The sequence below is a fragment of the Lacerta agilis genome, chromosome 2 (genome assembly GCF_009819535.1).
Source record: "Lacerta agilis isolate rLacAgi1 chromosome 2, rLacAgi1.pri, whole genome shotgun sequence".
NCBI classification, from domain to species: domain Eukaryota; kingdom Metazoa; phylum Chordata; class Lepidosauria; order Squamata; family Lacertidae; genus Lacerta; species Lacerta agilis.
In genome coordinates this window covers 109,660,430-109,687,475 of record NC_046313.1, presented here as the reverse complement: position 1 = coordinate 109,687,475, position 27,046 = coordinate 109,660,430, and the positions used below count along the sequence as shown (strand labels likewise).

General features: G+C 43.3%; 2 protein-coding genes across 2 annotated transcripts in view; one reads left to right on the top strand and one right to left on the bottom strand.

The window, feature by feature from the left end:
* The window catches only part of LOC117042654 (oocyte zinc finger protein XlCOF6-like), a 663,370-nt gene that overhangs the window by 600,325 nt on the left and 35,999 nt on the right, over positions 1-27,046 (top strand). The window lies entirely within an intron of this gene.
* LOC117042837 (steroid 21-hydroxylase) lies at positions 2,341-26,804 on the bottom strand. Its single transcript, XM_033142495.1, has 10 exons — positions 26,579-26,804; positions 17,829-17,918; positions 16,723-16,877; positions 11,000-11,095; positions 8,538-8,639; positions 7,792-7,878; positions 6,092-6,295; positions 5,155-5,324; positions 3,168-3,271; positions 2,341-2,685 (listed from the first exon to the last, which is right to left on the bottom strand). Exons 1-10 carry the CDS (start codon positions 26,802-26,804, stop codon positions 2,420-2,422), a joined length of 1,500 nt encoding a protein of 499 aa, XP_032998386.1. The 3' UTR covers positions 2,341-2,419.

The following is a 27,046-nucleotide window of genomic DNA, read 5'->3' as shown; positions in this document are numbered from 1 at the left end:
AAAGTTTCTCTATACGAAGCGCTTGGTGGGGGGGTTGTTATTTTTTAGATCCTTGTGAGAAAAAACGTTTAAAATAAAAAATAAATTTTGGAAAAAATGATAGAGAAGGAATCGTGTCTTTCTTTTGCTGGTAGTTTATTCGCGAAAGGGGTGTTTGGCTCAGTGAATGCCTGTGAATACAAACTGCAAGGAATCGCAGTGGGGGGAGAGTAGGGCTGTTATGCTTAGTTTCTGCTTGCGGGCATCTTCCCATACGCATCTGGTTGATCCCTGTGTTGATGGGCAAGGCAGGCCATTGGCCTGATCCTGCAGGGCTGTTCTTGGCTCAGCTTATAACTTGTGTCTTATGGGGTGGAGGATGGGGCAGAGCCAAGCAGCATCTGACGGAGGGCAGACCTTCATCACAGCCTACTTGCTTTCCTCTATGGGCCGGAGGGAAAGTGGGTGTGAATGAGTGGGTGGCCATGATAAGGAGAAGCATTACTTATTTAATTTATACTCCACCCTTTTTCTCCAAGGAGCTCAAGGTGGTTTGCCACCTCCCCGTTTTAGCCTTGCAACTACCCTGTGTGGTAGGATAGGCCGAGAGGCAGTGGACTGCACCAGAGTCACCTAGTGAGCTTCTTGGCTGAGTCGGGATTCGAACCCTGGTCTCCCAGGCTTTTGGCAACCTGGTGCCATCCAGATGTCATTTGGATACAACTCTCATTGGCCCCTGGTCAGCATGGCCCGTCACCAGGGATGTTGGGAGTTGAGGTCAAGCAATATATTGAGGGCTAAATATATTGTGCTCACCCCTGTTTTAAAACATAAGACCCAATGACCTGGGTGATCTAAAGGTTCAGGGTAGTGTTTGTGTGATTGTGATTGTGATTATAATTATAATTATTTATTGAATTTACAGTATATACCGCCCTATAACCAACGGTCTCGGGGCGGTTCACAGAATAAAATCAAAATATAAAACCACAAAATACATAATCAAAATAAAAAGAACAACCCAATAACCCCCTGTCGCAATCACTCTCTCAGACCTGAGCAGCACCCCCGGACGTTTAACGGTCTATTGGTAACTGCCCCAACGACATATGGTATATCCACTGCCACCAGCCAGTATTCACTCTGGCAATGAATAACTCACTTCAGATTCGGATTGTGGTAAAAATAAAACATAAGTTTCTTTATTGTTTGTACAAAGCGTAATGGTTTCAAATGACTTGGTAAAACATTTAATGTAACTGTATGGTTATTCAGATAAGTATATTTCAACTCTCTACCTAGTATTCCAATAACTATCCCTAATGCCTCCTGTTAATTATTCAACCTGCTCTAGCTCTGCTCATTAGCTCTATCTCCCTCTCTCTATCCCTCTCTAACTCTGACTCAACTGCCTAACTTCCAACTTCTAACTGCTTTTTCTATCCTCTCTAACTGTCATCCTTCCACACTCTAATTGCCTGGAGAGCTCCCATTGGTCAATCTCCTCCCTGCCAAGTTAACCCTTGGAGGACCCTTAGGGGTGAAACGCCACACCCCCTACCCCACCCCTCCAAAAAAACATTTTTAAAGGCTATAGGATCCTCACAACATTTAAAGTAGGACAATTAACAAACCTGGACAAGGGCCACTCGTTAGAAAGACCATGATCTCAGAAATGTTTGCAGCAATATTTATTGTGTGATACACAGGATCTATCACGTGATGCTGACACAAATCCCTACACTAACACACTGAAACAGAACTAAAGCACAACACTCTCCCTCCCCTCTCTTTTCCCCCAATCGCAAGATGCCCATGACTAAAGTGTCTCTCCCTACAGGCAACTGAACTGTGAAAAAGTCTCTATGAACTGAAAGTGGAGATGAAATACAGTGGTGCCCCGCTAGACGAATGCCTCGCTAGACGAAAAACTCGCTAGACGAACGGCATTCGCTAGCGGAAGGCTGCCCCGCAAGACGAAAAAGTCAATGGGGCTGCCTCGCAAGACGGAAAAAAAAATTTCCGCGCGAAAACCTCCGCGCTGCATTGCCGCTTCGCTAGACGAAAAATTCGCTCTACAAAGACACTCGTAGAACGAATTATTTTCGTCTAGCGGGGCACCACTGTATGTACTTTTCCCCCATTTGTTTTGTAGCAAAAGAAAACCTTTAATAAAAACCATAAAAGCCAGTCTAATATACACTCCATGTTGTTTAGGTTAAATTGATTAACGTTTATTACATCTGTCTATAAATAGCTACAGTATATCTCCCAAGGAGCTCAAAGTGGCATAAAATAGTTCTCCCCTCCTATATTATCCCCACAACAACCCTGTGAGGTAGGTTCAACGGAGAGTCGCCGACTGTCCCAAGATAACAGCATCGTAGAATTGCAGAGTCGGAAGGGAGCCTGAGTGTCGTCCCCACTGCCAATGGAGGCCTCATTTTGCAAGATCAGACGCCGCTGCCCAGGGAACCAGCCTCACCCTGAAGGGCTTGCAATGCACAATAAAACGATAGTACCCCCTGAGGTCAGGGAGGTGTCCAGGTGATGGGGGCAATATCTGGAAATCCCGCAGGGTGTGTGCAAGGACGAGGAAAGTCTCCATGCGCCCCAGAGTCTCCCCCAGGCAGACCCGTGCCCCACAACCAAATGGGATGAGTTGCCTCTGGGCCTCCCCCGAGGGGTCCTCCTCCAGGAACCTCTCTAGGCAAGAAGAGAAAGCTTGTGTCAGGAAGAGAGCTGCCCACCCACGGAAGCAAAAGGTTCAGGGCACTGGTACGCAGGGCGCTATTTGCATGGAATTTACATATGCTGATTTAAATGTCAAGGCAACATATTTTCTCCCAGATCACCCCAGATAACCTCTTCCATTGATTTGCACCCTGCCCAAGTTCACCCTAATACCATTTATTTTCCATTCATTTATGCTCAGTTCCCCTCAACTCATTCCGGTTCACGCTCTCCTGAATTATCTCTATTTAAAGCCAAAGTAATTAAATTTATTGGGAACATAGGAATCTGCCTTATACCAATGCTCACTCCTAGCAATTAATCGGTATGCAGTTCAATCAAAATATGTGTCCGGTGAAAGTGCAGGTGAGCCCTTGCTTTTTCATTGTGACACACAGATCTCTTTCCCTGTTTCTCTCTCTCCCCCCCCCTCTCTCACACACATAGTGCAATACCTGGTCTGAACTCCAGGGGGCGGTGCCACTTGCTCTCGTCATGATGGGCCCCATAGAGATTAGTGATGACTGTTGTCCCCTTGGGAATGGAAAAACCAGACAAGCTTGGAGTGGAGAGAAGACAAAAAAAAATGAGTTAACACCTGCCATCTCACTGGCAACAGGGTCTCAGCTTCCTCTCCTCTCTGCCCTGATCACTGGACCACCTTCTCAGAGACAGCCTTGGCATCTATTGCAAACACAAAGACTCCCGTCCTGAGCACACAGAGCAGGGGTGGTTGGGTGGTGAACCTGAGGCCTGGGGACCGAATGTATCTCTGTCTGGTCCCCGGTAGTCTTCCTGGGGCTGCAGCTCCCTTTCAGCCGCCCACCTCAACCTTCCACCTGCCCTGCTCTGAAAGAGGTTTTTGCATGCCTGGCTTATGTCCTCAAACACTGTCCTCAAACGTGCTTCCCTAGATGGAGGGGGCTGCGACAATGTGCCTAGAAAGTACTGCAAATAGGTTTTTTTTAAAAAAAAGATATATTCATAGCTTCACCCCGTTTTGCCTCTGGCTCTGACAAACACGGGAATGTGACCCCCCCCATAAGAATTCAATATTCCTGGTGCAGTGCACAGCGCAAATTCCTCTGGGCCTCTGAAATCCACCCCACTTCTCCCTTCTCTTCTCTCCTACATGAGGTCTTGGTTCAAAACCTCCCTCCTGCATTGGTGTCAGTGGTAGCAAGGCCTCACTAGAAACAGGAAAAGCCTTGTAAGCATCGGCCTTAACAGGCCTGAGAAGGGAGCCATGGGAAAGCTACACTGCTGGCCCTCCCCAACATGGCACTGACCAGGCATCATTTCCTGTCGGGGTGCATGGGATCTATGAGTTTCCTATGCTTCCCAATCCAATTTCCTGCTGCTAAGGAACAGCAGGAAAATATCATTTCCTTTATACCTTGCTTCTGAGCTCCTCAAGGGTGTCCTTTTGGCCGTTGTAGGAAGTTGGATTAGATGGAGCTCTGATGCCACACTGCAGGTGTTTTATATATATACATTGGTACCTTGGTAGTCGAACGTCTTGGCTCCCGAACAAATCGGCTCCCGAATGCCGCAAACGCAGAAGTGAGTGTTCCGACGCGGCTTCCGATTGAGTGCAGGAAGCTCAGAAGCCTCACCTTGGTTTTTGAACTGTTTCAGGAGTCAAATGGACTCCCGGAACAGATTAAATTCGAGAACCGAGGTACCACTGTATATATCAGAACACAAAAGAGTAGTGTTCTAACTAGGAATGGATGGATCTGTCAGCTTTGGTGTCAGCGAAGCTCAGATACTGACAGGAGGAGGAGAAGTAGGCATAGGGAGAGGACAGTTAGCAGCGGAAGGCAGAGAGGAGGGGGCTCTGAACAAACGGGAGGAGAAAAACAGGGCCAGAGGGACAGGTAGCTGTGTGAGCTGTGTGAGAGCGACAATAGTGAGTCAGACGTTGGAACGCAGGAAGCATTCTCTCCCAAATCTTGTAGGATCTCAAAAGTGGCCGAGACATGCGAAAGATACTGGAAGAGAAGGTGGGGGCTCACGTGCTGGGGAAGGGGTAGGAGCTTAGTCTGGGGAACTCCATCTTCTGAGGAGGACGATGAGTAGAGGAGCTCCGTCCTAGTTTGTTGTTTTGGGAACACGTTTTTAAACATCCACATCTTATGCTCATAGGAAGCAATTCACTAATCCAATTAATAGCAGCAGCAGCAACATAAAAGTGGGAGCAAGAGCTGCACTGTTAACCCCCTCTTGACACCCTCTGTATGGCACCAGTTTAGAGGTCCACTGCACTGGCATGGATATCTATCAGCCCAGTGAATGTTTGCACATGAGAATCTACAGGTATCAACACCAACATGTGGCTATCCAGGGAGCGCGCTGTCGGAGCTGGTCCAGCAACGCAGCCCCCATGGTTCCCTTCTACACATGGAGAATGTCAGGATAGGCCTCGCAGAAACTGGGTACCTTGTATCCCGGATGGTCATGTGGGGCAAAGCAAGGACTGCCGAGGGGCGCAAGCGCAAGGTCTCCAAGATGGTGGCGTTCAAGTAGGGCAGGTGCTCCCGGTCACTATAGGCGGGGTCACGGCTTGTCCCCACCACGGCCATGAGCTCTTCATGGATTCGCTCCTGGATCTGGAGTGGCAGAGATAAGAACGAATCGGGGTGCGAAGATGAAGTAGAAAACATTCCCGCAGATTTGGGATCCCTATAGTTTGCTATAGACCCAGGCTGACATGAGGGGATGCAACCCTGAGGCACAGAAAGCCTCCCCACCCCACCCTGCACAAACACAGGCTGAATAACAGCATTGTAGAGTTGGACCATCAAGAAGGCTGATCGCCGAAGAATTGATGCTTTTGAATTATGGTGCTGGAGGAGACTCTCGAGAGTCCCATGGACTGCAAGAAGATCAAACCTATCCATTCTCAAGGAAATCGGCCCTGAGTGCTCACTAGAAGGACAGATCCTGAAGTTGAGGCTCCAGTACTTTGGCCACCTCATGAGAAGAGAAGACTCCCTGGAAAAGACCCTGATGTTGGGAAAGATGGAGGGCACAAGGAGAAGGGGACGACAGAGGATGAGATGGTTGGACAGTGTTCTCGAAGCTACTAACATGAGTTTGGAACTGCGGGAGGCAGTGAAGGATAGGCGTGCCTGGCGTGCTCTGGTCCATGGGGTCACGAAGAGTCGGACACGACTGAACGACTGAACAACAACAACAGAGTTGGAAGGGACCCCAAGCATCATCTAGTCCAACTCCCATGACAGATGGCCATCCAACCTCTGCTTAGAAACCTCCAAGAAAGGAGAGGGGGGGAGCTACTTTGGCCTAGTGAACCACCAAGCTTGGGACCACACACACACACACACACACACACACACACACCGCTGCATCCTACCTGTGGGCGATGCACCAAAAAGGCCACAGCCCAGTTGAGTAAAGTTGCTGTGGTCTCAGTACCTCCAAAGAGCATGTCAACAATGGCCATGTGGACGTGTTCCAGCACAAGACCCGTCCCCTTGCACTCACTAGCCCCATGGTCATGCTGGAATTGCAGCATGTGGTCCACCATGTACTGTCCTTCTGAGGTGCTGTGGGGCTCCTGGGAGAGAGAGCAAGAAGTGGCTTAGTGCCCAAGCAAGGGAGAACCTCAAGGCAGCAATGCTTCCAAGTATCAGTTGCTGGAAGCCACAGGAGGGGAGAGTGTTCTTGTGCTTCAGTCCTGCTTGTCATGTGACAAAGACGCATGAGAGCATGTACAACTGTTGATGCCTAACTGCTGTAACTGTCATTCTGATATGTAACTGCCATTCTAGTCTGTAACTGTCTTTCAGTGCTGTGTGAGTTACTTACCTTGACTGTGGTGACTAGTTTCTCTCAGAGTGTGTGCCTGTATAGAGAAGAGCCTGTATTCTCTATGTGATCTATTTTTAAGAAGAGGCTTATTTTAAGCTTAATAAAAGTTTTTATTTGTTTCAATGAAAACTCTGCTTAAATAATTCCCGCTGCGCGTCACTCTTACCAGTTTTCCTCAGGCCACCATGAGAACAGGATGCTGGACTAGGTGGGCCACTGGCCTGTTCCACCAGGCCTCTTTTAATATTCTCAAGCTCCCCCAAAATCAAAAGAGACCCCAATGCTATGACCTCGTCAGTTTCTGCTTAACCAGGACGTCGCCCACTCCTCCCCAAGGGAATCTAAGAGCCCTGACTAAATCTAATCTTCACCTCCAGTTGTCATGAAAAGCCCACCCCACGCCCCATCACTGAAACCGCCCTATTGGTTTGTCTGTTCATGTGACAAGGCCTTCTTGGTGGTGGCTCCCCATCTGTGGAATGGCCTACTTGTATTTGTTTCCCTCATTATGAACATTCTGGAGGAATTTCAAACCTTCTCATTCAACAGAGGCATTCACTAACACAGGAATGGACAACTTGTGGCCCTTTTCAGGTAACGTTGGACTTCAACTCCAGTCGGTCCCAGTCAGGCCAGGTAACGGTTGGTGTGCCGGGAATCCAATGTAGCTCTGGAAAGCCACAAGCCCCACCCCACCCCGTCCTTTACTAATGGATGGATCTTGACAATTCGCCCTTCCCCACTCAGATATGAAGCTCATTGGCTGACCTTGGGCCCGTCACAATCTCCTAGCCTAGCCTACCTCACAGTGTTGTTGTGAGAAGGAACTGGAGAACCATGTGCCCCACCTTGAGCTCCTTAGAAGATAAAGGTAGTATATAAAAGTAATAAACAAATAAATGAACAAATAGTCCTCCGCACCATTGTCCACCCTGTTTTGGAGGGTCCCTCGGCTCTCTGGAGTTAATTTTCAAGGGGGCTGAAGGTGGTAGAGGGAAACTGGCTAAAGCAAACTTGCCACTCCCCTTCCATTAGCAGAAGCACCCGCTGGGTCAAGAGGCCTTCCTTGAGCACCACTGCACCAGTTGGGTTTCTACCCAACAAATGCATGATGTCATCTTCCATAGTACCTAGAAGTGCTGCTTCTCCACATTGCTGCATCAAGGACCAATGAGTGTCCCGGTCTCCTGCTGCAGATCCCCCACAAGAAGATCCCAACCTGCTCACCATCCATATCCTCACCTGGTGTTTCTTCATCACGTGCTGGACCAAGGCATCCCGGCTTTTGACGCAGGAGAGCAGGTGGTTCAAATTGGCATTGGGGAAGACCTAGGGTGTCAGGGGAGCAGAAGGTAGCTGATTTTCAACATTAAACCCCCAGAGACCCACCCGATCATTCCTCCCACTTTTGCAGAGAACCAGGCTATCTCAGCTTAGCCTCGGCAAAGTCCAAAGCAGCCTGCTTGCTTGAGCTGAGCAGCAAAGCGCTTTGACTAGACCCAGCCAATAAACTTGCTTTAATAATAATAATAATAATAATAATAATAATAATAATAATAATGTTTGTTTATACCCGCCCATCTGGCTTGGTTTTCCCAGCCACTCTGGGTGGCGCCCAACAGAATATTAAAAACATGATAAAACATCAAACATTAAAAACTTCCCTAAAATGATGTCTGCTAAAAGTCAGATAGTTGTTTATTTCCTTGACATCTGATGGGAGGGCGTTCCACAGGGCGGGCGCCACTACTGAGAAGGCCCTCTGCCTAGTTCCCTGTAACCTCACTTATTGTAGTGAGGGAACCACCAGAAGGCCCTCAGAGCTGGACCTCAGTGTCCAGGCTGAATGATGGAGGTGGAGATGCTCTTTAAGAAAGTGAAATGTACCCTGGCCAAGCAAAGCAAGTTTAGGTGGTGGTGGTGGTGGTGGTGGTGTGTGTGTGTGTCCCCCCCCCCCCCAGTTAGCCAGCTCATTGCTGTCCCTGTACCTTGAGGAAGGGCCAGGCATCCACCAACTGGACAGAGACTGTACCCCACTTTTCCATTGTCTTGTAGATGCAGTCATGCAGTTTCTCAATCGTGGAATTGTCCTGAAGTGGAGGAAAGTGCAGAGTCAGGATGGGGACAAAGACAAATGGCAGGAGAGGTGCTGGGAGAGTCAACTCATTTCTGGCAGACCTATCAAACTCACACTTCCTGAAACAATATGCGACCAAAAACACAGCTTTCTTTCAAAATACGCACCCGTCCGAATTTTGCAAGGCTGTTCTCCGACAACACAGGATTGGCAGAAATGCAAATATTGGGGGGGGTGCAAAAGTTGTTAGCATCATAATAGAGGAAACTGCTTGTGTAAAACTGTGTACATATATTAGTCAAAACTGTGTATGAAAAGATGTTTGTTAGGTGACATTTGCACTAAAATGCTGATTGAATTTCATTGGGGGTTTTTTTTAATGAAAATTGCTGCAAAATGTAGAAAACTGAATTTTAGATGGGGGGAGGGGATGAGAAATTGAGAGGACCAGAAATGACAGTTCCTTCCAACCCTAGTCAGAGCAGCCAGCCATGAGAAAAGGTGATTTAACAGGAAGGGGAGTCTAATGACAAGAGTGGTATTTCGTGCCAATACAGTCAAACCTCAGTTGTTGAACACGATCCTTTCCAGAAGCACATTCTGCTTCCGGGAAGATGTTCAACATCAACAGATGTTTTGGCTTCCCAAAAGCGTTCGAAAACCAGAGCATTTGCTTCCGAGTTTTCGACGTTCAGGAGCCGAAACGTTCCAAAACAGAGGACCCGAGATTTGATTGTACACCTGATGACAGCAATAGGGATAGGGACAAATATCGAACAGTACACAATTTGCTGCAGTGACCTAATTTGCTTTGTTACCTAATCGTGAACTGGAATGCAACTGCCCTTGCAAAATTTTGTGGCGCGTTTCTCCAGATAAATGAGGTTTGCAAAAATGCATTTTAGTGGGAAAGCAACGATAACAGCAGCAGCAACAACAACAATTTATTGTTTATACCCTGCCTATCCATGTACATCCGTGAAAATAGCACACAAAATGCATTTTATTAAGGGAAATTGCTTGCAAGTGTGTTTATCAGCTACTCAGAATGATGGCTCTGCTCTGCTTGGCTTCTAGGGCAGAGGGCTCTTGTGATCAGATCCTGCTTGCAGGTTTCCCACAGGCATCTAGTTGGCCACTGTGAGAACAGGATACCTGGACTAGATGGGCCACTGTATGTGTATGTCAGGAAACCCCCCTCTCCGCTCTTGGTGGGGTCGCGGGAGGGCTTGAGGTATAGGGAACCTCCTGTGCTTTTCACAAGCTCGCCCTCGTCCTCATCCTCCTCCTCCTCAGGACGCTACCATTCCTCCGGTGGGGAGGGGGAGTCAGAAGCAGGAAGGAGGCGCAGGGGCTCTGACAAGATCGCAGAGCCTCAGCATCGCGAGGTTAGCGAGGAACAGGGTCAGGTTCCCACGCTCCAAAGGGGACAACAGGAAGGACGTGTTAGGGGGAGGCGGGGGTTCAGAATCCCGCGTTTTCTTTGCTGGAAAAAGAACCGGAAAGGGTCATTCCTGGACTCTGATGAGTGAGGAGATGGACATTGAACTTTTGCTCCACTGTAAATAATCTGCACAATAAAGAACTTAGCTTAGAAGTCCTGCGTTTGGCTGATTCTTCATGAGCAACCACTGAAAGCCCTTACAGTGTATATTAAGGGGAAATTAAGGGAACGTGGGTGGCGCTGTGGGTTAAACCACAGAGCCTAGGGCTTGCTGATCAGAAGGTTGGCGGTTCGAATCCCTGTGACGGGGTGAGCTCCCGTTGCTTGGTCCCTGCTCCTGCCAACCTAGCAGTTTGAAAACACGTCAAAGTGCAAGTAGATAAATAGGTAAACGGCGTTTCTGTGTGCTGCTCTGGTTAGCCAGAAGCGACTTAGTCATGCTGGCCACATGACCCGGAAGCTGTACGCCAGCTCCCTCAGCCAATAAAGCGAGATGAGTGCCGCAACCCCAGAGTTGTCCGTGACTGGACCTAATGGTCAGGGGTCCCTTTACCTTTTAAGGGAATGTGAGTGTATTAGGGAATCACCCACTAAAATACTTATGAATTCTCCTGGGGACTTTTCTGAATTTTGCATTGCAGTTCTTGGGGCAAGTAATGTGCAAGAATGCACATGCTGGCATAAGATGTGCATAAAATACATGAATCGGTGAAAGTGACCGACAAAAATGTTTTATATTAGGGCGAAATGCATTGCAAAAATGGGTAAATTAGGGAAGTGCCCACTCGAATGTCATTGAATTTTCATGAGGACATTTTAAGAGAGAGAAATTGAAAACTGAGGTGCATTTACAGAGATCTGAACTTAAGAACAGGAAAAGGAGAAACTGAGGGAGGCCGAAGTGGACAAATTTCTCCATTCCTACTCACCAACGGCCCGAACAAGACGCTGCAGATGATCCCACAGGCTTGCAGGGAGAAATCGTGAGCCACGTCCACAGGTTTGCCCCCATAACCATGGAAAACCTGACAAAACCAGAAGAGGAAAAGGCTTCCCTTAGAACGTGTGGCATCGTCTGGGCAATAGATATCGGTCATAATATAGGCATGGAAGCATGAGAACGATTGTGGAATTTGAATATAAAATTTACAGCATGTTATGGTTTAAGAGAAAATTATACAAAAATGACGTATTGTTGGTATCTAACACCAAGTAAACTGGCAAAAATGGATATATCTAAATCAAACAAGCGTTGGAAATGTAAAGAGAAAGAAGGTTCTTTTTATCCTATGTGGTGGTCTTGTAGTAAGGTTAAAGCTTTCTGGGAAATGATATATAATGAATTGAAAGGGTGTTCAAAGTAACTATTATTATTTTTTTAAAAATAGAAGCTTTTCTCTGGGGAATTATAGAGACATAAATACCTAAGCTGTATAGAAACTTATTTATGTATGCTACTACAGCAGCAAGAATGGAGAAGAGAAGGTTAAGAGGTGATATGATAGCCATGTTCAAATATATAAAAGGATGTCATATAGAGGAGGGTGGAAGGTTGTTTTCTGCTGCTCCAGAGAAGCGGACACGGGGCAATGGATTCAAACTACAAGAAAGAAGATTCCACCTAAACATTAGGAAGAACTTCCTGACAGTGAGAGCTGTTCGGCAGTGGAATTTGCTACCAAGGAGTGTGGTGGAGTCTCCTTCTTTGGAGGTCTTTAAGCAGAGGCTTGACAGCCATCTGTCAGGAATGCTTTGATGGTGTTTCCTGCTTGGCAGGGGGCTGGACTGGATGGCCCTTGTGGTCTCTTCCAACTCTATGATTCTATGATTCTATGCTACTTGCCCAAAAATGGAAAGAAGCAGAAGTCTCAGTAAAGGAAGAAGGGAATATGCAGAAATGGTGAAACTAATCGGAAGAATAATAAATCAAGATAACAAGCTTTTTATAAAAGAATTGAGATGGTTCATTGAATATTTACAGATTAATTATAAACAGATAAAAACATTAGCAGGATTATTGTAATAACCTGCAGTTTTATAGGAGTATATATTTATAGTAGATAGTTAAATGAGCAAGTTAAATGAATTTGGATATGCAGAAGATTAAAAAAAATAAATTTAAGGAACCGTAGAAAGAGGGGGAAGGAAGTCAGTTTTTGAAATGTTAAATGGATTGTAAAACTAATGAAATGTATAAATCTGAAAAGTATAAAAACCTTTTTAAAAAGTGTAGCATCGGAAGGCACTAAAGAGGAGCTTGTTTGGCACTATGCAAATTTGCAAAGCGAGTGCAGAACTCAGCCTTCTGAAAATAGCGTACGTCACTTAAAAGAGCAGAGGGAAACCTCAAGCCTGGAAGTTGAATGTGGCCCTCCAAACTTCTCTGTGTGACCCTCAGGACCCTCCTTAGAGAGTGATGGCGCTTTTTGCTTGCCTGGAGGTGCGCCCAGAAACCCCTGACTTTTGGATGGCTGAAATGCAGCCCGCCATACAAAGTTCATCTCTGTTGCTCCACCCATGTTTGCCACTGTGGGATGTAAACACAGAGCAGCCAAACACAACATTCCTAGAGTAGACACGAAGGTGTCTCAGTCCTCCAGCCTTAACTTCCTGTTTACCTGGACTGAGACAACTTCCTCTATCTAACTGAAGATGGGTGTGGCTTCACTTAGGCAGGTTTACACAAAACCACAGGAAGCAGACTCCATCTTTCCCTTTTTGCATCGTCTTGTGAACAAGCAACATCTTAGGAGAAGATGCTCTCTCGGCTCCCAGCCAAGAGAGCACAAAGAGGCTTTCCTCCCTTATGGAGTTAGCCTCTACATGTAAATACATTTATCTAAGCCTGGGATTCATTTATCTAAGCTTGGGACTCTAGTAAAGCTTTCATCAGAGGTATATATATTCAGCAAAGAAGTAGAGTAAGGAAGGAAAGGGAAAGAAAGGTTGAAAAGATTAAAAAAGAAATAGAGGAGAAGGAGAGAGATTTAGCAAAAAATCTAAAGGACACAAAATTAGCAATGCAACTAAAAATTTTGCAAAAGGAATTAAATATTCTGGTGAGTCAGGAAATGGAAAACAAAATTAAATGGGCAAAACAAAGGACCTTTGAATCTGGAAGTAAGGTAGGGAAATATTTGGCATGGCAATTAAGGAAAAGACAAAGTGAAATGACAATTATGAGTATTAAAGAGGGGGGGGAAGTTGGACAAACCTGGAAGATATACAAAAATGTTTTGTTAAATTCTATAAGAAATTATATAAAGGTAGGAAATTAAATGAGGTTAACTTAGAGAATTATTTCAAGAATCATAAGATAAGCCAGATCAATGATGAGGAAAGAGAATTATTAAATAAACCAGTGTCTAAACAAGAAATATATACAGCCATAGCCAAATTGAAACTAGGGAAGTCCCCAGGTACAGATGGCCTGTCAAGCCAGCATTATAAATTATTCAAGGAGGAACTAGTAGGAGTGTACCAACAACTGGTGAATAAAATTATGGAGGAAGGAATATACCCCAAAACATGGCAGGAGGCATTTATAATTTTAATCCCAAAAGGGAAAGCAGAGAATGATCAAGTGGAAAATTTCAGACCAATCTCCCTGCTGAATGTAGATTATAAAATCTTCGCTGAAATATTAGCTAATAGATTAAAAGGGGTCTTGAATAGGATTATAGGACAAGACCAACAGGGATTCTTGCCAAAAAGGAAAATGTCCAGGAATATAAGAATCCTCTTAGATTTGTTTGAATATTTGGATTGGCACCCGAGTGAAAAGGCGGTATTCATCTTTTTAGACGCCGAGAAGGCATTTGACAATCTACTTTGGGGGTTTATGAAAAAAGCTCTGGAAAAAATAGGAGCAGTGGGGAAATTTCTGAAGGGAGTGAATGCAATCTATAGTAAACAAACAGCCAAATTAATTATAAATGGAGAAATAACAGAGGGATTTGAAATATCAAAAGGAACCCGACAAGGATGCCCGCTATCCCCTTTATTATTCATCTTATCGATAGAGTTCCTATTGAGAGAGATTAAGGAGGATGGAAATATTAAAGGAATAAGAGTAGGAAAAAATATCTATAAATATAAGGCCTTTGCAGATGATATTATCTTAATGTTAGAGGAACCAAGGGTATCAATAGATAATTTGAAAACTAAATTACAAGAGTATGGTGAATTGGCGGGATTTAAAGTAAATGGGAAGAAAACCAAAATACTTATTAAAAATATAAGGAAAAATGAATTGGAAAAACTTAAGTTAGATTTGGAATGGGAGATAGTTAATAAGATTAAATATTTGGGGATTTGGGTTACCCCAAGTAATATAAATTTGTTTGAAAACAATTATTCTAAATTATGGAAGGAAATTAAGGAAGAATTGGAAAGATGGAAGAGGTTAAATCTGACTTTATCAGGGAGAATAGCGGCATTAAAAATGGCTGTATTACCGAGAATCCTGTTTCTATTTCAAATGTTGCCAATTATGGTGAAAAAAGAAACATTTGAGTTGTGGAGAAGGGATTTTAGTAATTTCATTTGGATGGGGAAAAAGCCGAGAATCCAATATAAAGTGTTAATGGATGTAAAGGAAAGGGGCGGTTGGGGAGTTCCAAACCTTAAATTATATCATGCTGCCGCCTGTCTATGCTGGCTGAAAGACTGGATCCTATTAGAAGATCAAGAATTACTAGAAGTAGAAGGTTTTAGGAATGTAGGAGGATGGCATTCATATCTATTAGAGGAAAAGAAAGGAAATAGTAAGAATTTTAGAGATCATATATTTAAAAAATCATTATTTAATATTTGGGTGGAGTATAAAAATTTATTGGAGACCAAATTTCCGTGGTGGGCATCGCCAATAGAAATGACATCAATTAACAGCAGGAGTAAGGAAGGAAGATGGCTAACATACAGAGATTTGCTAATGAAAGAGAATGATCAATTTGTATTAAAACCATACCATCTAATTAAATGCCATTGTGATAGTTGGTTGCAATATTATCAAATTCAAAGTCTATTTCAGAAGCACAAGGAACTAGGAATTAGAGAAGAGAAGTCTAAATTACAAGAGTTATTGATTGAGAATTCTAATAAGATATTAGGAAAAATCTATAAATTTTTATTAGAATGGGATTTAAAAGAGGAAGAGGTTAAAAGTGTTTGGATAAAATGGGCACAGGATTTTGGAAGAACAATTTATAGAATCCAGTGGGATAGGTTGTGGAAGGTAAACATGAAATTCACTGCTTGCATGGGAATTAGAGAAAATATGATGAAGCTAGTATACAGGTGGCATCTGACACCAGAAAAACTAGCAAAAATCTATAAAAACAATTCGGATAAATGTTGGAAATGTCAGGAGAAGGTAGGTAGTTATTTCCACTGTTGGTGGAAATGTATTAAGGTTGCTAAATTCTGGAGCGAGGTGTATGACAAAATGAAAAAAATGTTGAAGGTGACGTTTGAGAAAAAGCCAGAAGCCTTCCTTTTAAGCTTGATCCCTGAGAATATCCCGGAAGATAGGAGAAATGTATTTCTATATGCATGTGCAGCGGCGAGGATGTTGATTGCTCAAAATTGGAAAGGGGAGAAGATCCCAACAATTGAGGATTGGCAGATTAAATTAGTAGAATATATGAATTTAGCAAAGATAACAGCAGCAATTAGAAATGTCCCAAAACAAAAAATCAAAAGTGAGTGGAAATATGTGGAGGATTACTTGATTAAAGAAGGTATGAAAACAGAATTGGTGATTTGTCTAGAATGAGACACATAAGGGAATATATAGATGGATAGTATATTATATGACAGATTGATGCATTTGCTAGATGGTGGTATTGTATTGTATGGTGAGGAAAAGTAAGAAATGTTACAACGTAGAGGGAAACGATATACAAATGACGGGGAGTCATTGTTTTTAATTTTTTTTTATTGTTTTTTCGTTTTTTGGGGGGGGTTATTGGTTATCTTTTTTGTGATTGTGTTTGTATTGTATGATTTGCATTTTCTTTGTTGTATATTTGTGTGTGAATGTATTCTTTTAAAATATTTTGAAATAAAGATTATTTAATTAAAAAAAAAAAAACATTTATCTAAGCCTGTCTGCCTTTCTGAGACTGTATGCTGTAGCTCAGGATGCCTGTAAGTAAACTCTTTTATAGCTTATAAACAGTACTGTGTTGTGTCTTTACTTTTAAGAGGGAAGAAGGGGAAAAATATACCAGGAATATATATTTCTTATAGAGGCCTTAGCAAGCCTGTGCAAGCGCGTCTGCTGTGTTTTAAAAGGGAATGTAACTCTGCTAAGTTTGGAGCTTGTTAACTCAAGCTGGGATGAAATATATAAAATAATATATCATCATCCACACTCCTAAACATTCCCACAGCCACCGGCTCCACCCACCAACAGCATGTGACCCGCAGAGGCCTGCCCATGCGACAGTGCTACCCTCAGTCTGAAAAAGATTTCCCCACCCCGACATGAAATAAAACAATGTGGTTCTGGGTTTTATTGCCCATGCTAGAAGTTCCACATTTTTTTTTAAAGGGGAGGGGATGCGAGGGGAAGTTCTGTTGCACAAGCGGAAGTCCTGGCCCCAGAGAGACGGCTTTGCAAGATGCACAAGCCACCCACCCTGCCCACCTTGCAGAGCTCCCGAGCCTGGCTCTGGACAATCTGCTCCATGTTTCCTCGCAGGCAGCGCTGGAAAGCTGTGTGGGCCATTTTCCTCTGCAGACGCCAGGTCGGCGTATAGTTGCCCAAGGAAAGGTCCTTGTCTCCCAACGAAACAAGTTTTACTGCAGGGGGAGAAGTAGGAGGGAAAGAAGGAATGCTTCCGGACTGCTGCTGTTTTCGGGGGGGGGGGGGATGCATTCACACACCAGCAAATTGCGATGGAAACCGGAGCAGAAATTGCTGGAGTTTGTTCATTGGCCCCATCGCCAGAAGGGAAATCAATTAAGCCAGGATTTGCTGTTGTTGCTTACAGTCTGGAAATGATACAGAATTGATTTGTTTTCCTCCCGATTTCCATTGCCTTTCCTGTGCACTGAAACGATGGGGGTGGAACAACGTAATGTCAACGATGAACTGTATACATGATGAAACAAAATAAAAAAAATTCCTTCCAGTAGCACCTTAGAGACCAACTAAGTTTGTTTGTTCTTGGTATGAGCTTTCGTGTGCATGCACACTTCTTCAGATACACTGAAACAGAAGTCACCAGACCCTTCTGTTACGCAGTGCGATCTGCAAATAATAGAGTGTGCTCTGCTCTCAGAGGATTCAGGGAAGCATGAGTCACTATTTTTGTTGCACCAGACTTTGGAGTTCACCCGGCAGTTCGGCCGAGGAGGACCTGATACAGCTGGGGGCTAGCCAACTGCCCTCCCGTCTCCCTCTGGATGTCAACAGTGAGGGCTTTGTGTTGCTCTAGTCTAGTTGACTCTATGGCCAGATTCAGATGTAACAATAAACCATGGCTTGCTGTTGCAAGCATGAGCCAAAATCTCTCCCCCTGCCTTTATCCACACGAGACAAGAGAATCGAAAGCTTCCACTTTTGAATAAACTGTAGTTTCTCATTATCTGCCAACTGAGGAGACCAAGTTCTTTTCTGACTGTGATTAGTTAGCAAACTAGGCTAATGAACCAAGGATTGATCCATGTTTGCTTTAAGCAGTCATGGCTGGTTCTACATTTCAACCAGGGTTATGTGTATATCTTCCCATTCAACCAGGATACAATTACCAACAAATCCGTGAGGCCGTCCTGCAAAATCAGACCATTTCCGCAACAGTGCCTCCCGAATCAGGTCCGTGCTGTTCAGAATCACCATGTCTAAGAAAAAGAAAAAGAAATTCAAAAGCTGCTTATATCAGGTGTGGGGAAGGTTTCTGCTTTGGTGTTGGTGTGGCAGTTGCAGACAAGGACCTGGGAGACCAGGGTTCAAGACCCCACTTGCCCATGAAGCTCACTGGGTGACCTTGGGCCAGTCACTGCCTCTCAACCGAACCTGCCTCACAGGGTTGTTGTGGGGATCAAACGATGAAAGGGAAAGCCATGTACACCACATTAAGCTCTTTGGGAAAAATGCAATATATATTTTTTAATAAGAATTTATTGGATTTTAATAATAAACATACACAAATACAAATACAAACACTACAAAAACTACAAAACAAAATACACACAAGCAAAACACTTATTTATCCATCCTTATCCTCTTTATGATCCTAAGTTTGGGACTTCCTCACGTCCTCTCTTCTGCATTCATTTCTAATCTTCTTTAGTAACTTTGTAACATTGTAAAATCTACTTTCTTACACCTAATTTTAATCTTACAATTATAATCAACATATCTTAAATCTTATTCTTATCAAACAAAACATCAAATTCCACATCTCAACTTCTTTTATCCTCTCTTAACTAAACTTTGTTATACTGTAGCCTATATTTCTTCTGATTCCAATTTCAAATATTAAATATTAAAATATTATCAAATATTAAAATATTATCAAATATTAAAATATTATCAAATATAAAAAATCACATCTTATCATTTACCTAAATGTTTCTTCCAGTCTCATACACCGTTTTCCCTCTGGTTTTGGAGTTCCATGGTCAGCCTTTATAATATCCCCTTTAAGTATTCCTATTTTACCCCACCCCTCCTGTCCATCACCACCCTTCCCATTACCTTTCCCATCCCCCACAAGTCCCCCCTTCTTCTGTTATTTCCTTCATGTTCAGTTTTAGACTTGGTGTTCTTCGTTGTAGCTTCCTCTCCTCCAGATTGTAGCTTTCTTCTTGATAAGTAGTTGCTCTGACATCATCATAAAGTATCTCTCCCCCACTCTCCGGTACGTATTGCATCTTCCATGTCTGTTGTTCTCGAGCCCTTGGACTCACACCCCAAGGGTTCATTGTACTGTCCAAACTGTGGGCTCCCCGCCTCTCACGCCAAGGGAGCCTTTCTTGTTTTCCAACTTGTATATCCTCCTCTTCAGAAAATTCCTCTGGATCTGCATCCTTTCCATCCTCTCCATCCTTTCCATCGAGTGGGTTTAAGAAACAGTTCGCTAAAGTAGTTCCAATCTGGGTAAACTTGTCTATAACTCTCTGCTGAAGTAATTGGCATTCTAACAATAGCCTTTGCTGAAATGGTGTCAGTGTTGAGTCTAGCATTCTTTAATCTTCAAGGACACCGTGGGATTTGGATAAGCAGGAAGTGAAGGGGTCTCAGTTATTTTCCAACTGCGCAATCCAGTCCAAAGCCGCCATTCCCCGCCTGACCCAGACTCCTTGGCCAGGGGATTAACGGTATCTTTCCTTTTAGTTTTGTAATCCACAAGAAGAAATAAATCGAACTCTCAGTCTACCCCCCAAACAGGGTTTTCTAATGTATACAAAATCAGCTTTCCACTTAAAATAGACAGATCTTTCACAGCTACAGTTTTTAGGTGTTACTTTAAACTTGCCACTGTCAGAGCGAGACGGACTTCCTCTTTGATCTCTCTCTGTAAGCCAAATTTCAATCTTTTAAGCTCAAATTATGCTCCGTACTTACAGCGTCCTTGTTTTAAGTCCAAATTGAGGGAAATCGGAGCGCTCAAAATCCGGCAGTACCCGCTGCTTCGTGTCTTCGGTTAGCGATGGCTCTTCAGCGCCGCACCGGAGCCTGGCTCGCTCAAGCCTCCCTTTTACAAGGGTTGCTCGAGAGCCAGGTAGGCACGTCTGGTGCCCGTTAGAACCCAAGCCCTCGGGACACCCCTCCCGAGGTTTAACGGAGCCCGCAGCGCGGTTGCCGTCACTCCAATCCCCGAAAACACCGGAGCTATCTCAGAGCCGAGACAGCTCCCGACTGCACGGAATGGCGCTCACACCGGAAGTCCCGGAAAAAATGCAATATAAATACAATTGGGATAAAAATGCAATGAAGAAATAAAATATTATTGCTTGTCTTTAGATTGTGTTTTAAATACCAGATAAACAAACATGGAAAATCAGCACATCAAGGAGACAGCTAGGTTAGAATCTGTCACCCTCTTATCAGAAGAACCCTTATTTTTCCCTATTTACTCATGTTTAATTTACATCCTGTACCCCCCCCCTGTGTTTTCCAAAGTTGTATGCCCATCTTTTGTCTTACCTCAAGAAAACAGATTATTTTGGAGGTGGGGGGGGCAGAGTTGAGTGGAATAGCAATACAATATCTCTGCAGGTGTGGATGGGGGGTGGGGAGGATGTGGAATTTCAGCAGAGTGAGAGGAGGACTTTGCCCTGAGGAAGATGGATGATGTTTTGGGTGTTAAACTGGCCCCCGCTAGGCTTACCGATCCATCGCACCCAGCAGTGTTTTATGCACGCAGAAGAGTATTCATGATGGATCAAAGCAGATGGTGCTATGCAGTGGGGGTTTTTTTTCTAAAAAAAATGTTTAGGGGTACTCTCATTTTCCTAGTCATATTGAAATACTGCCCCTCAATGAGGCTAAACTTAGATTCACAAAATGTTTAGGGGTATGTGCACTCCTGCGTCCCATCAGGAAAAAAGCACTGGCCCTATGCCCTGAGGTCATTTATTTACAAAAATATTTATATACCACAGTTCACAAAAACAAACAATTAGAATCATAGAATCATAGAAGAGTTGGAAGAGACCACAAGGGCCATCCAGTCCAACCCCCTGCCAAGCAGGAAACACCATCAAAGCATTCCTGACAGATGGCTGTCAAGCCTCCACTTAAAGACCTCCAAAGAAGGAGACTCCACCACACTCCTTGGCAGCAAATTCCATTGTCAAACAGCTCTTACTGTCAGGAAGTTCTTCCTAATGTTTAGGTGGAATCTTCTTTCTTGTACAGAATTGAAGCGGTTTACAACAGTACAGTCATACCTTGGTTGCTGAACGCCTTGGAACTCGTGTCTTTCGGCTCCCAAACAATCGAAAACCGGAAGTGAGTATTCTGGTTTTCGAATGATTTACGGAAGCCGAACGTCCTGCGCAGCTTCCGCGGCTTCTGATTGAGTGCAGGAAGCTCCTGCAGCCAATCGGAAGCCGCACCTTGGTTTCTGAAGAGTTCCAGGAGTGAACGGACTCCCAGAACGCATCCTGTTCGAGAACCAAGGTACAACTGTATATACATTTAAAAAAATTAAATTTAATATCAGAAAGCAACTGACTTATGTGGGGAAATGTGGTCTTGCTGGCCTGCATAAGCCTCAAAGAACAGAAAGGCTTTCAGCACGCTTTTAGAAGCTGGAACAGATGAAGGCTGTGCCTCTCTTTGTCTTTTCAGACTCTTAGTGCAGATTTTTGCTGAATTATGCAAGGCGAATGGAGACCTTTGCACGGTGATCAGAGTACTGGAAAACCTGGCCAGGAAGCCAAAACAAAGGTGAAGAAGCCATTACATGTCAAGACAAATCAGTTCAGGTCATGGCAACCTGCCTCCCATATAGATTATGGGAATTCCTGCTCTACAAGAACAGCAAAATTCATGGAAAATTTAATGAAAAGCTCCAGCCCTCTGGTCCTGTTGCTGATCTGTATAAAATGCATATTCAGGTATTTTCAGGTTGCTCTTCTTTTTTGGGGGGGGGGTTTGTACATTTCTTCGTCATCATCAGGGCTTTTTTTCAGCTGGAACTCGCCAGAATTCAGTTCCAGCACCTCTCAGGTGGGTACCATTGCCATTATAAGAGAACAAGGGAGTTGTTCATGATGGATTCTGGCACCACTGCCATGTGTTTTGCTCAAGCTGAGCACTACGAAGTCTAGCCTGCTGCCCTAAGGCTGGTACCAAGGAATTTTTACTGATCTAATATGCAAGGGAAACTTCTTTTCACAGCTAGATGGAATTCTATGTTATTTACTTCAATTGATTGCTTTGTCAATGCTGCTTGCTAGTCTGTAAGTGGATTGACATCTGAGGCCCTTTTAAAATGTTTTGTGGAAGGGAGGGATATTACTGGGTTGTTCTTTTTTTTGTTTTTATTATGTATTTTGTGTTTTTACATTGCGATTTTACGTTGTGAACCGCCCCGAGACCTGCAGTTATAGGGCAGCATACAAACAATGAAATAGTAATAATAATAATAATAATAATAATAATAATAATAATAATAATAATAATAATAAATATCCAATTGCTTCAGGTTGCTGCATTTTCAAGTGTTTGATCTTATCTTGTATTAAGTCCCATGAATTCCATTTTCTGCATATACAGTCTCTATCTGAATTTCCTTTTTTATATACATTTAAAGGTAAAGGTAAAGGGACCCCTGACATTTTAGATCATTCCTAATTCCATTTCAGATCATTTCGTAATGCTTTTAAACTTTACATATGAAGAAACCAAGCGATTCATTTTTTCAGTAACTATCAGAAGTCTGGTTTTGTCCCCCCTCCCCCCCCCCCCCCCGGTATAAACTTGACTCCCTATTGCACTGGGCTGATGATGATCAAAATTTAACCGTGACTAGAATCCAATGAATGTTGGTGCATTGGCCAGTTTAGGGCATGGGATGCCTTTATGTTTTTATTGCGTCATCAGATTTTACACCGGGGAGACCCCACCCGCTTTCTCTAGCGCAGACATGGAGAACTTGTCCGCGCAGTGCTGTCAAGTATCCCCTTTTCCCCGGGAATCTCCCTTATTTCAAGCAGTTTCCCGCTGCTATCCCTTATTTTTTATATCCCTTTAATTTCCCGTTTTTTCAAAGGAAGCAGCTCCTCTCCCTCCCCCTGCTGGCCAGGGACTGGGAAGACCTCGCCTCCTTGCAGCCTCAAAGCAAGCGGGAGCCATTTCCCACGCATACAGGCGTCGTAGCCCACGGGCAGCGTTTCCAAAATACAGTAAGCCTACTGCGCGCGTTCACACCAGTGCCGCCCACTTTTGCTTCTGGCTCCGCCCACCACTGCCATGTGACTGTCCCCGGGGTAGGTGAGGCCGCTGATCCCTTATTTTGAAATCCGAAACTTGACAGCTATGTGTCCGCGGATGTTCTTGGACTCCAATTACCATCAGTCCCCACCTGAACAGCCAATGGACAGGGGGTGATGCGAGTGGGAGTCCTGTAATGTTTGGAGGGCTGCAGTTTCTCCATTCCGCATCTAGCGTCTGATCCGCATTGCCAACCGGAAGAGCCATTGTAAAAACCAGCCAAAACAATATAAAAAATAAATAAATCCTTCCAGTAGCACCTTAGAGACCAACTAAGTTTGTTCTTGGTATGAGCTTTCGTGTCCACACCCATCAGCCAATCACCCATTCCCACCACCCTTCTGAGTAATACCCCTACTTACTCTCTCACTATATACTGTATAAGGGTCTGGTGACTTCTGTTTCAGTGTATCTGAAGAAGTGTGCATGCACACGAAAGCTCATACCAAGAACAAACTTAGTTGGTCTCTAAGGTGCTACTGGAAGGGAATTTTTTTATTTTTTATTTTGTTTTGACGATGGCAGACCAACACGGCTACCTACCTGTAACTAGGCTAGGCAAGTGGTAGATCGAAAAATCAAATCCCTGCCTTCTCAGCTGATAAAAGGATCCCAAGTTCACACACCTCGCCTGAAACCACGGGAAGCTACTGTTAAGGCAGAAGAGACAGTTCCACCAAAGTTCAAAGCGAAACAAAATAAGGAATTATTGGGATGCACGTATAATTTTCTGTGACGAACCAGAAGCCTGCCTCTACAGCAGTGGCTTACCTGCACTTCTTAACGTGCAATATATGAAAGTACCTGTGTGGTTAGTTTTTAATTAATGTAGCCTATGTAATAAGTCGGTGAAGGATTTTAGAATGATAATATGAACATTTCCTGTAGAAATACCCTTGGTAAGAAATGTTATCCCTTCATATATAGCCTACAGTGACTGTAGACAAGTGGTTTTCATAAGGATTTTAATGTTGATATTTTTAAACTATGTGGTATGAAAGACCAGAAACAAACTACTTTGCACTGGAAGGACAAATCTACTAATAAAGTAATAAAAAACAAAACAAGGAATTATTACTTAATTTGCCATCAAGATCATTAATGAAATTTAGCCAGTCCGATGATGCATCTCTCAAGCTATACTAATGAGGCTAATATTTTATTTTAGTTTTAAAAACAACACCCATTTCCAAACAAACATGCGATCGCAGGAATTATACCTACTTAAACGCTGGCAATGATTTTATTTGCCAGCACATGGGAAGGCTAAGGTCTAAATACTGTAGGGAAGTATTGGAGCAATTTGAGATCACTGAAATCAACAGCTGTGCTGTGGAATGGAGAAACGTACCCAGGCACCTTAAATAACTGCAGAGGGTCAGCTGGATTCTGAAGGGCACGTGGTTAAAAAACAAACAAACAAGGAAGAAGGTTTTGTGACCCTTTAAAGGACTTTACACATTTATGACACCATAACCTTTTGCTGACTCAGACCCACTTTGTAAGATGCAGCCGTCTGTCATCAGATTAACCAGCCGAAGCAGACATTCATCCATAAAAGTTTATGCTATAATAAATCAGTCCTTTATGGTGCCACAAGGATCTGGTGAATTAAAGGAGAACTAGGAATCTCAGACAAGGGTATTGATTATATACCCTTAGATGGTTCAGTTTTCTTTACATTTTTTTAAAGGATGTATTTTTTTGACTTTTTAATGTGACGCTGAATTTTAAATAATTACAGTGTGTGTGTTTACACACATACACACACAATTCTAGGCTAACTCAGTGCATCAAGCAGCTTCGTTTATTTAATTACTGTTCAGGGTAATTAGGAAGCTGTGAATCAGAGGAGGGATCTAGAGTATCTCTTTTGTGTGCAGAAGATCCCAGGTTCAATCCCTGGCATTTTTTGACAGAGCTGAGAAGATTCCTTGTCTGGAAACCCAGGAGAGGCATTGCCAACCACTAAGGGGAAGTTTTAAAGGTTTGATATTTTATCACTTTGTTGTTGTTGTTGTTGTTGTTGTTATTGTTATTATTATTCTGTTGGGAGCCACCCAGAGTGGCTGGGGATACCCAGACAGATGGGCAGGGTATACATCATAAATTATTATTATTATTATTATTATTATTATTATTATTATTATTATTATTATGACAATACTGAGGAAGAGAGACCAAGACTTGGTTTATGGGGTATTGCTGTGTCTCGATATATCACTTTAAGCAGAGCTTTGGAAATTAATAAAGTCTAACATTGGATAGTTCCTCATTTTTGTAGAATTTAATAGTTGAAAAGCCACTTCTCTGTATTATTCAAAAGGTGGCATGCAAAATAAGAATGAAAAAGCCAAGACTTTAATAATGTTTTTTGTTTTTTTAAAAAAATGCACTTCAAAAGACCCTGATACAGTAAAGAACACTTAATGTTCTTCCATTCATTCAGTGATTTCCAGGCATCTAAGAGGTGCCCCCCCTTTCCCCCCCCCCCTGCCACTTTTCCTGGGAAAACCCACTGTTCACTGCTGAATTTTAACAAACGCCAATCAAGTTTTGATGTTTGTTCTAATTACTATTACTTTTTCTTTTTTAAAAAATTAACACTTTTGCATTATTGTAATAACCTTTATGTGTAATTTTGACATTTATGACCATGTATAAATGTATTGGCTATTTTTAAAAATGAAAATGAAAGGCAACAATGACAAGCAGAAAAAGAAACATGATCTTCTAAAAAGTTAAAAGCAGAAGCAAGAAAATAACCAAATAACTAACAGAAAAATTATTGCATATTTTTTTAAAAAAAAGAATTACTATTTTGAATCATTGCAATATCCTTTTGTGCACAAGATCTTCATTTGTGCATATAAATAAACACTTTGGCTAGTAAATTTTATGAAGAAAGAACTGAAAACCATAAAAGTGAGGAAACAAATGTGATATTCTAAAAAGTTAAAATGCAAGACAATAACTGAAATACTAACAGACAAACGATTGTACACACATATATTTTTAAAAAATTACTATTTTAAGTAATTGCAATGTCCTTTATGCGCAAAATCTTCATTTGTGTATTACAAATACACATTTTAGATGGTAAATTTTATAAAGAGAGAATTAGCAACCATAGAAGCGGGGGGGGGGGATCATCTTCTAAAAATGACAATTTAGACAAGAATACCCCACCACCACCACCCAAAAAACTGCACCCCAAACCTAGCTACACTAAGGACCATTCACACTTCTGTTTGTCCTGTGATTGATAGGCAAAGGTCTGAGAGGTTTTTAATTTGTCTCACCACTTTCCCTGAGAAAATCCTCTGTTTACCACTGAATCGGAACAAATGCCAATTTGCAGAAAACCCAACTGAAGTTTGTTCTGATTCAGCAGTAAACGGCGGGTGTGTGTGGTTTTTCCCCCCCTGGGACAAAAGAAAAACCTCTCAAACTCAAATGTGGCTGAGTCCTAAGACAATAAAATGGCAAGACAATGTAAAATTGTGACTAAGATATCCAGTGCCTTGGTGAGCAAGTTTTTGCTCTGGTTTACCTTTGCTGCCAAAGCGAAGGCGAAAGATGGGACCATATTGCCGAGTCAAGTCATGGAGGTGGGTGGGAAGGTCGGGGTGGAACAGGTGGAGGAGATTGCCAACGAAGGGCAAGGCACAAGGCCCAGGCAGCCTCCCCGAGTTCTTCGGAAAGCAGAACCCCCCATGCCGCCTTGTCAACAGGGCTAGAACCAGCAGGAGGAGAACGAGGAGCGCAGCAGTTAGCATTTTTAAATGGGTGCAGGTGGTCCCACCCTGGTACATATATAGCCAGGAACATTCATGGTTGCAGGTGGGGCGGGTGGGGGGGAGAGCAAAGCCAAGCACCTCCCCAAACAACACTCTCCACCCACAGGCTTCAAACCCACCAAGGAGAAACTTCTGCTGTCCATGGGTGGCACTGTTCACCATTCCACCAAGGAGGAAACACAGTCAAGGAAAGCGGTTGAGTAACTTAGCGTGGGGTTTGT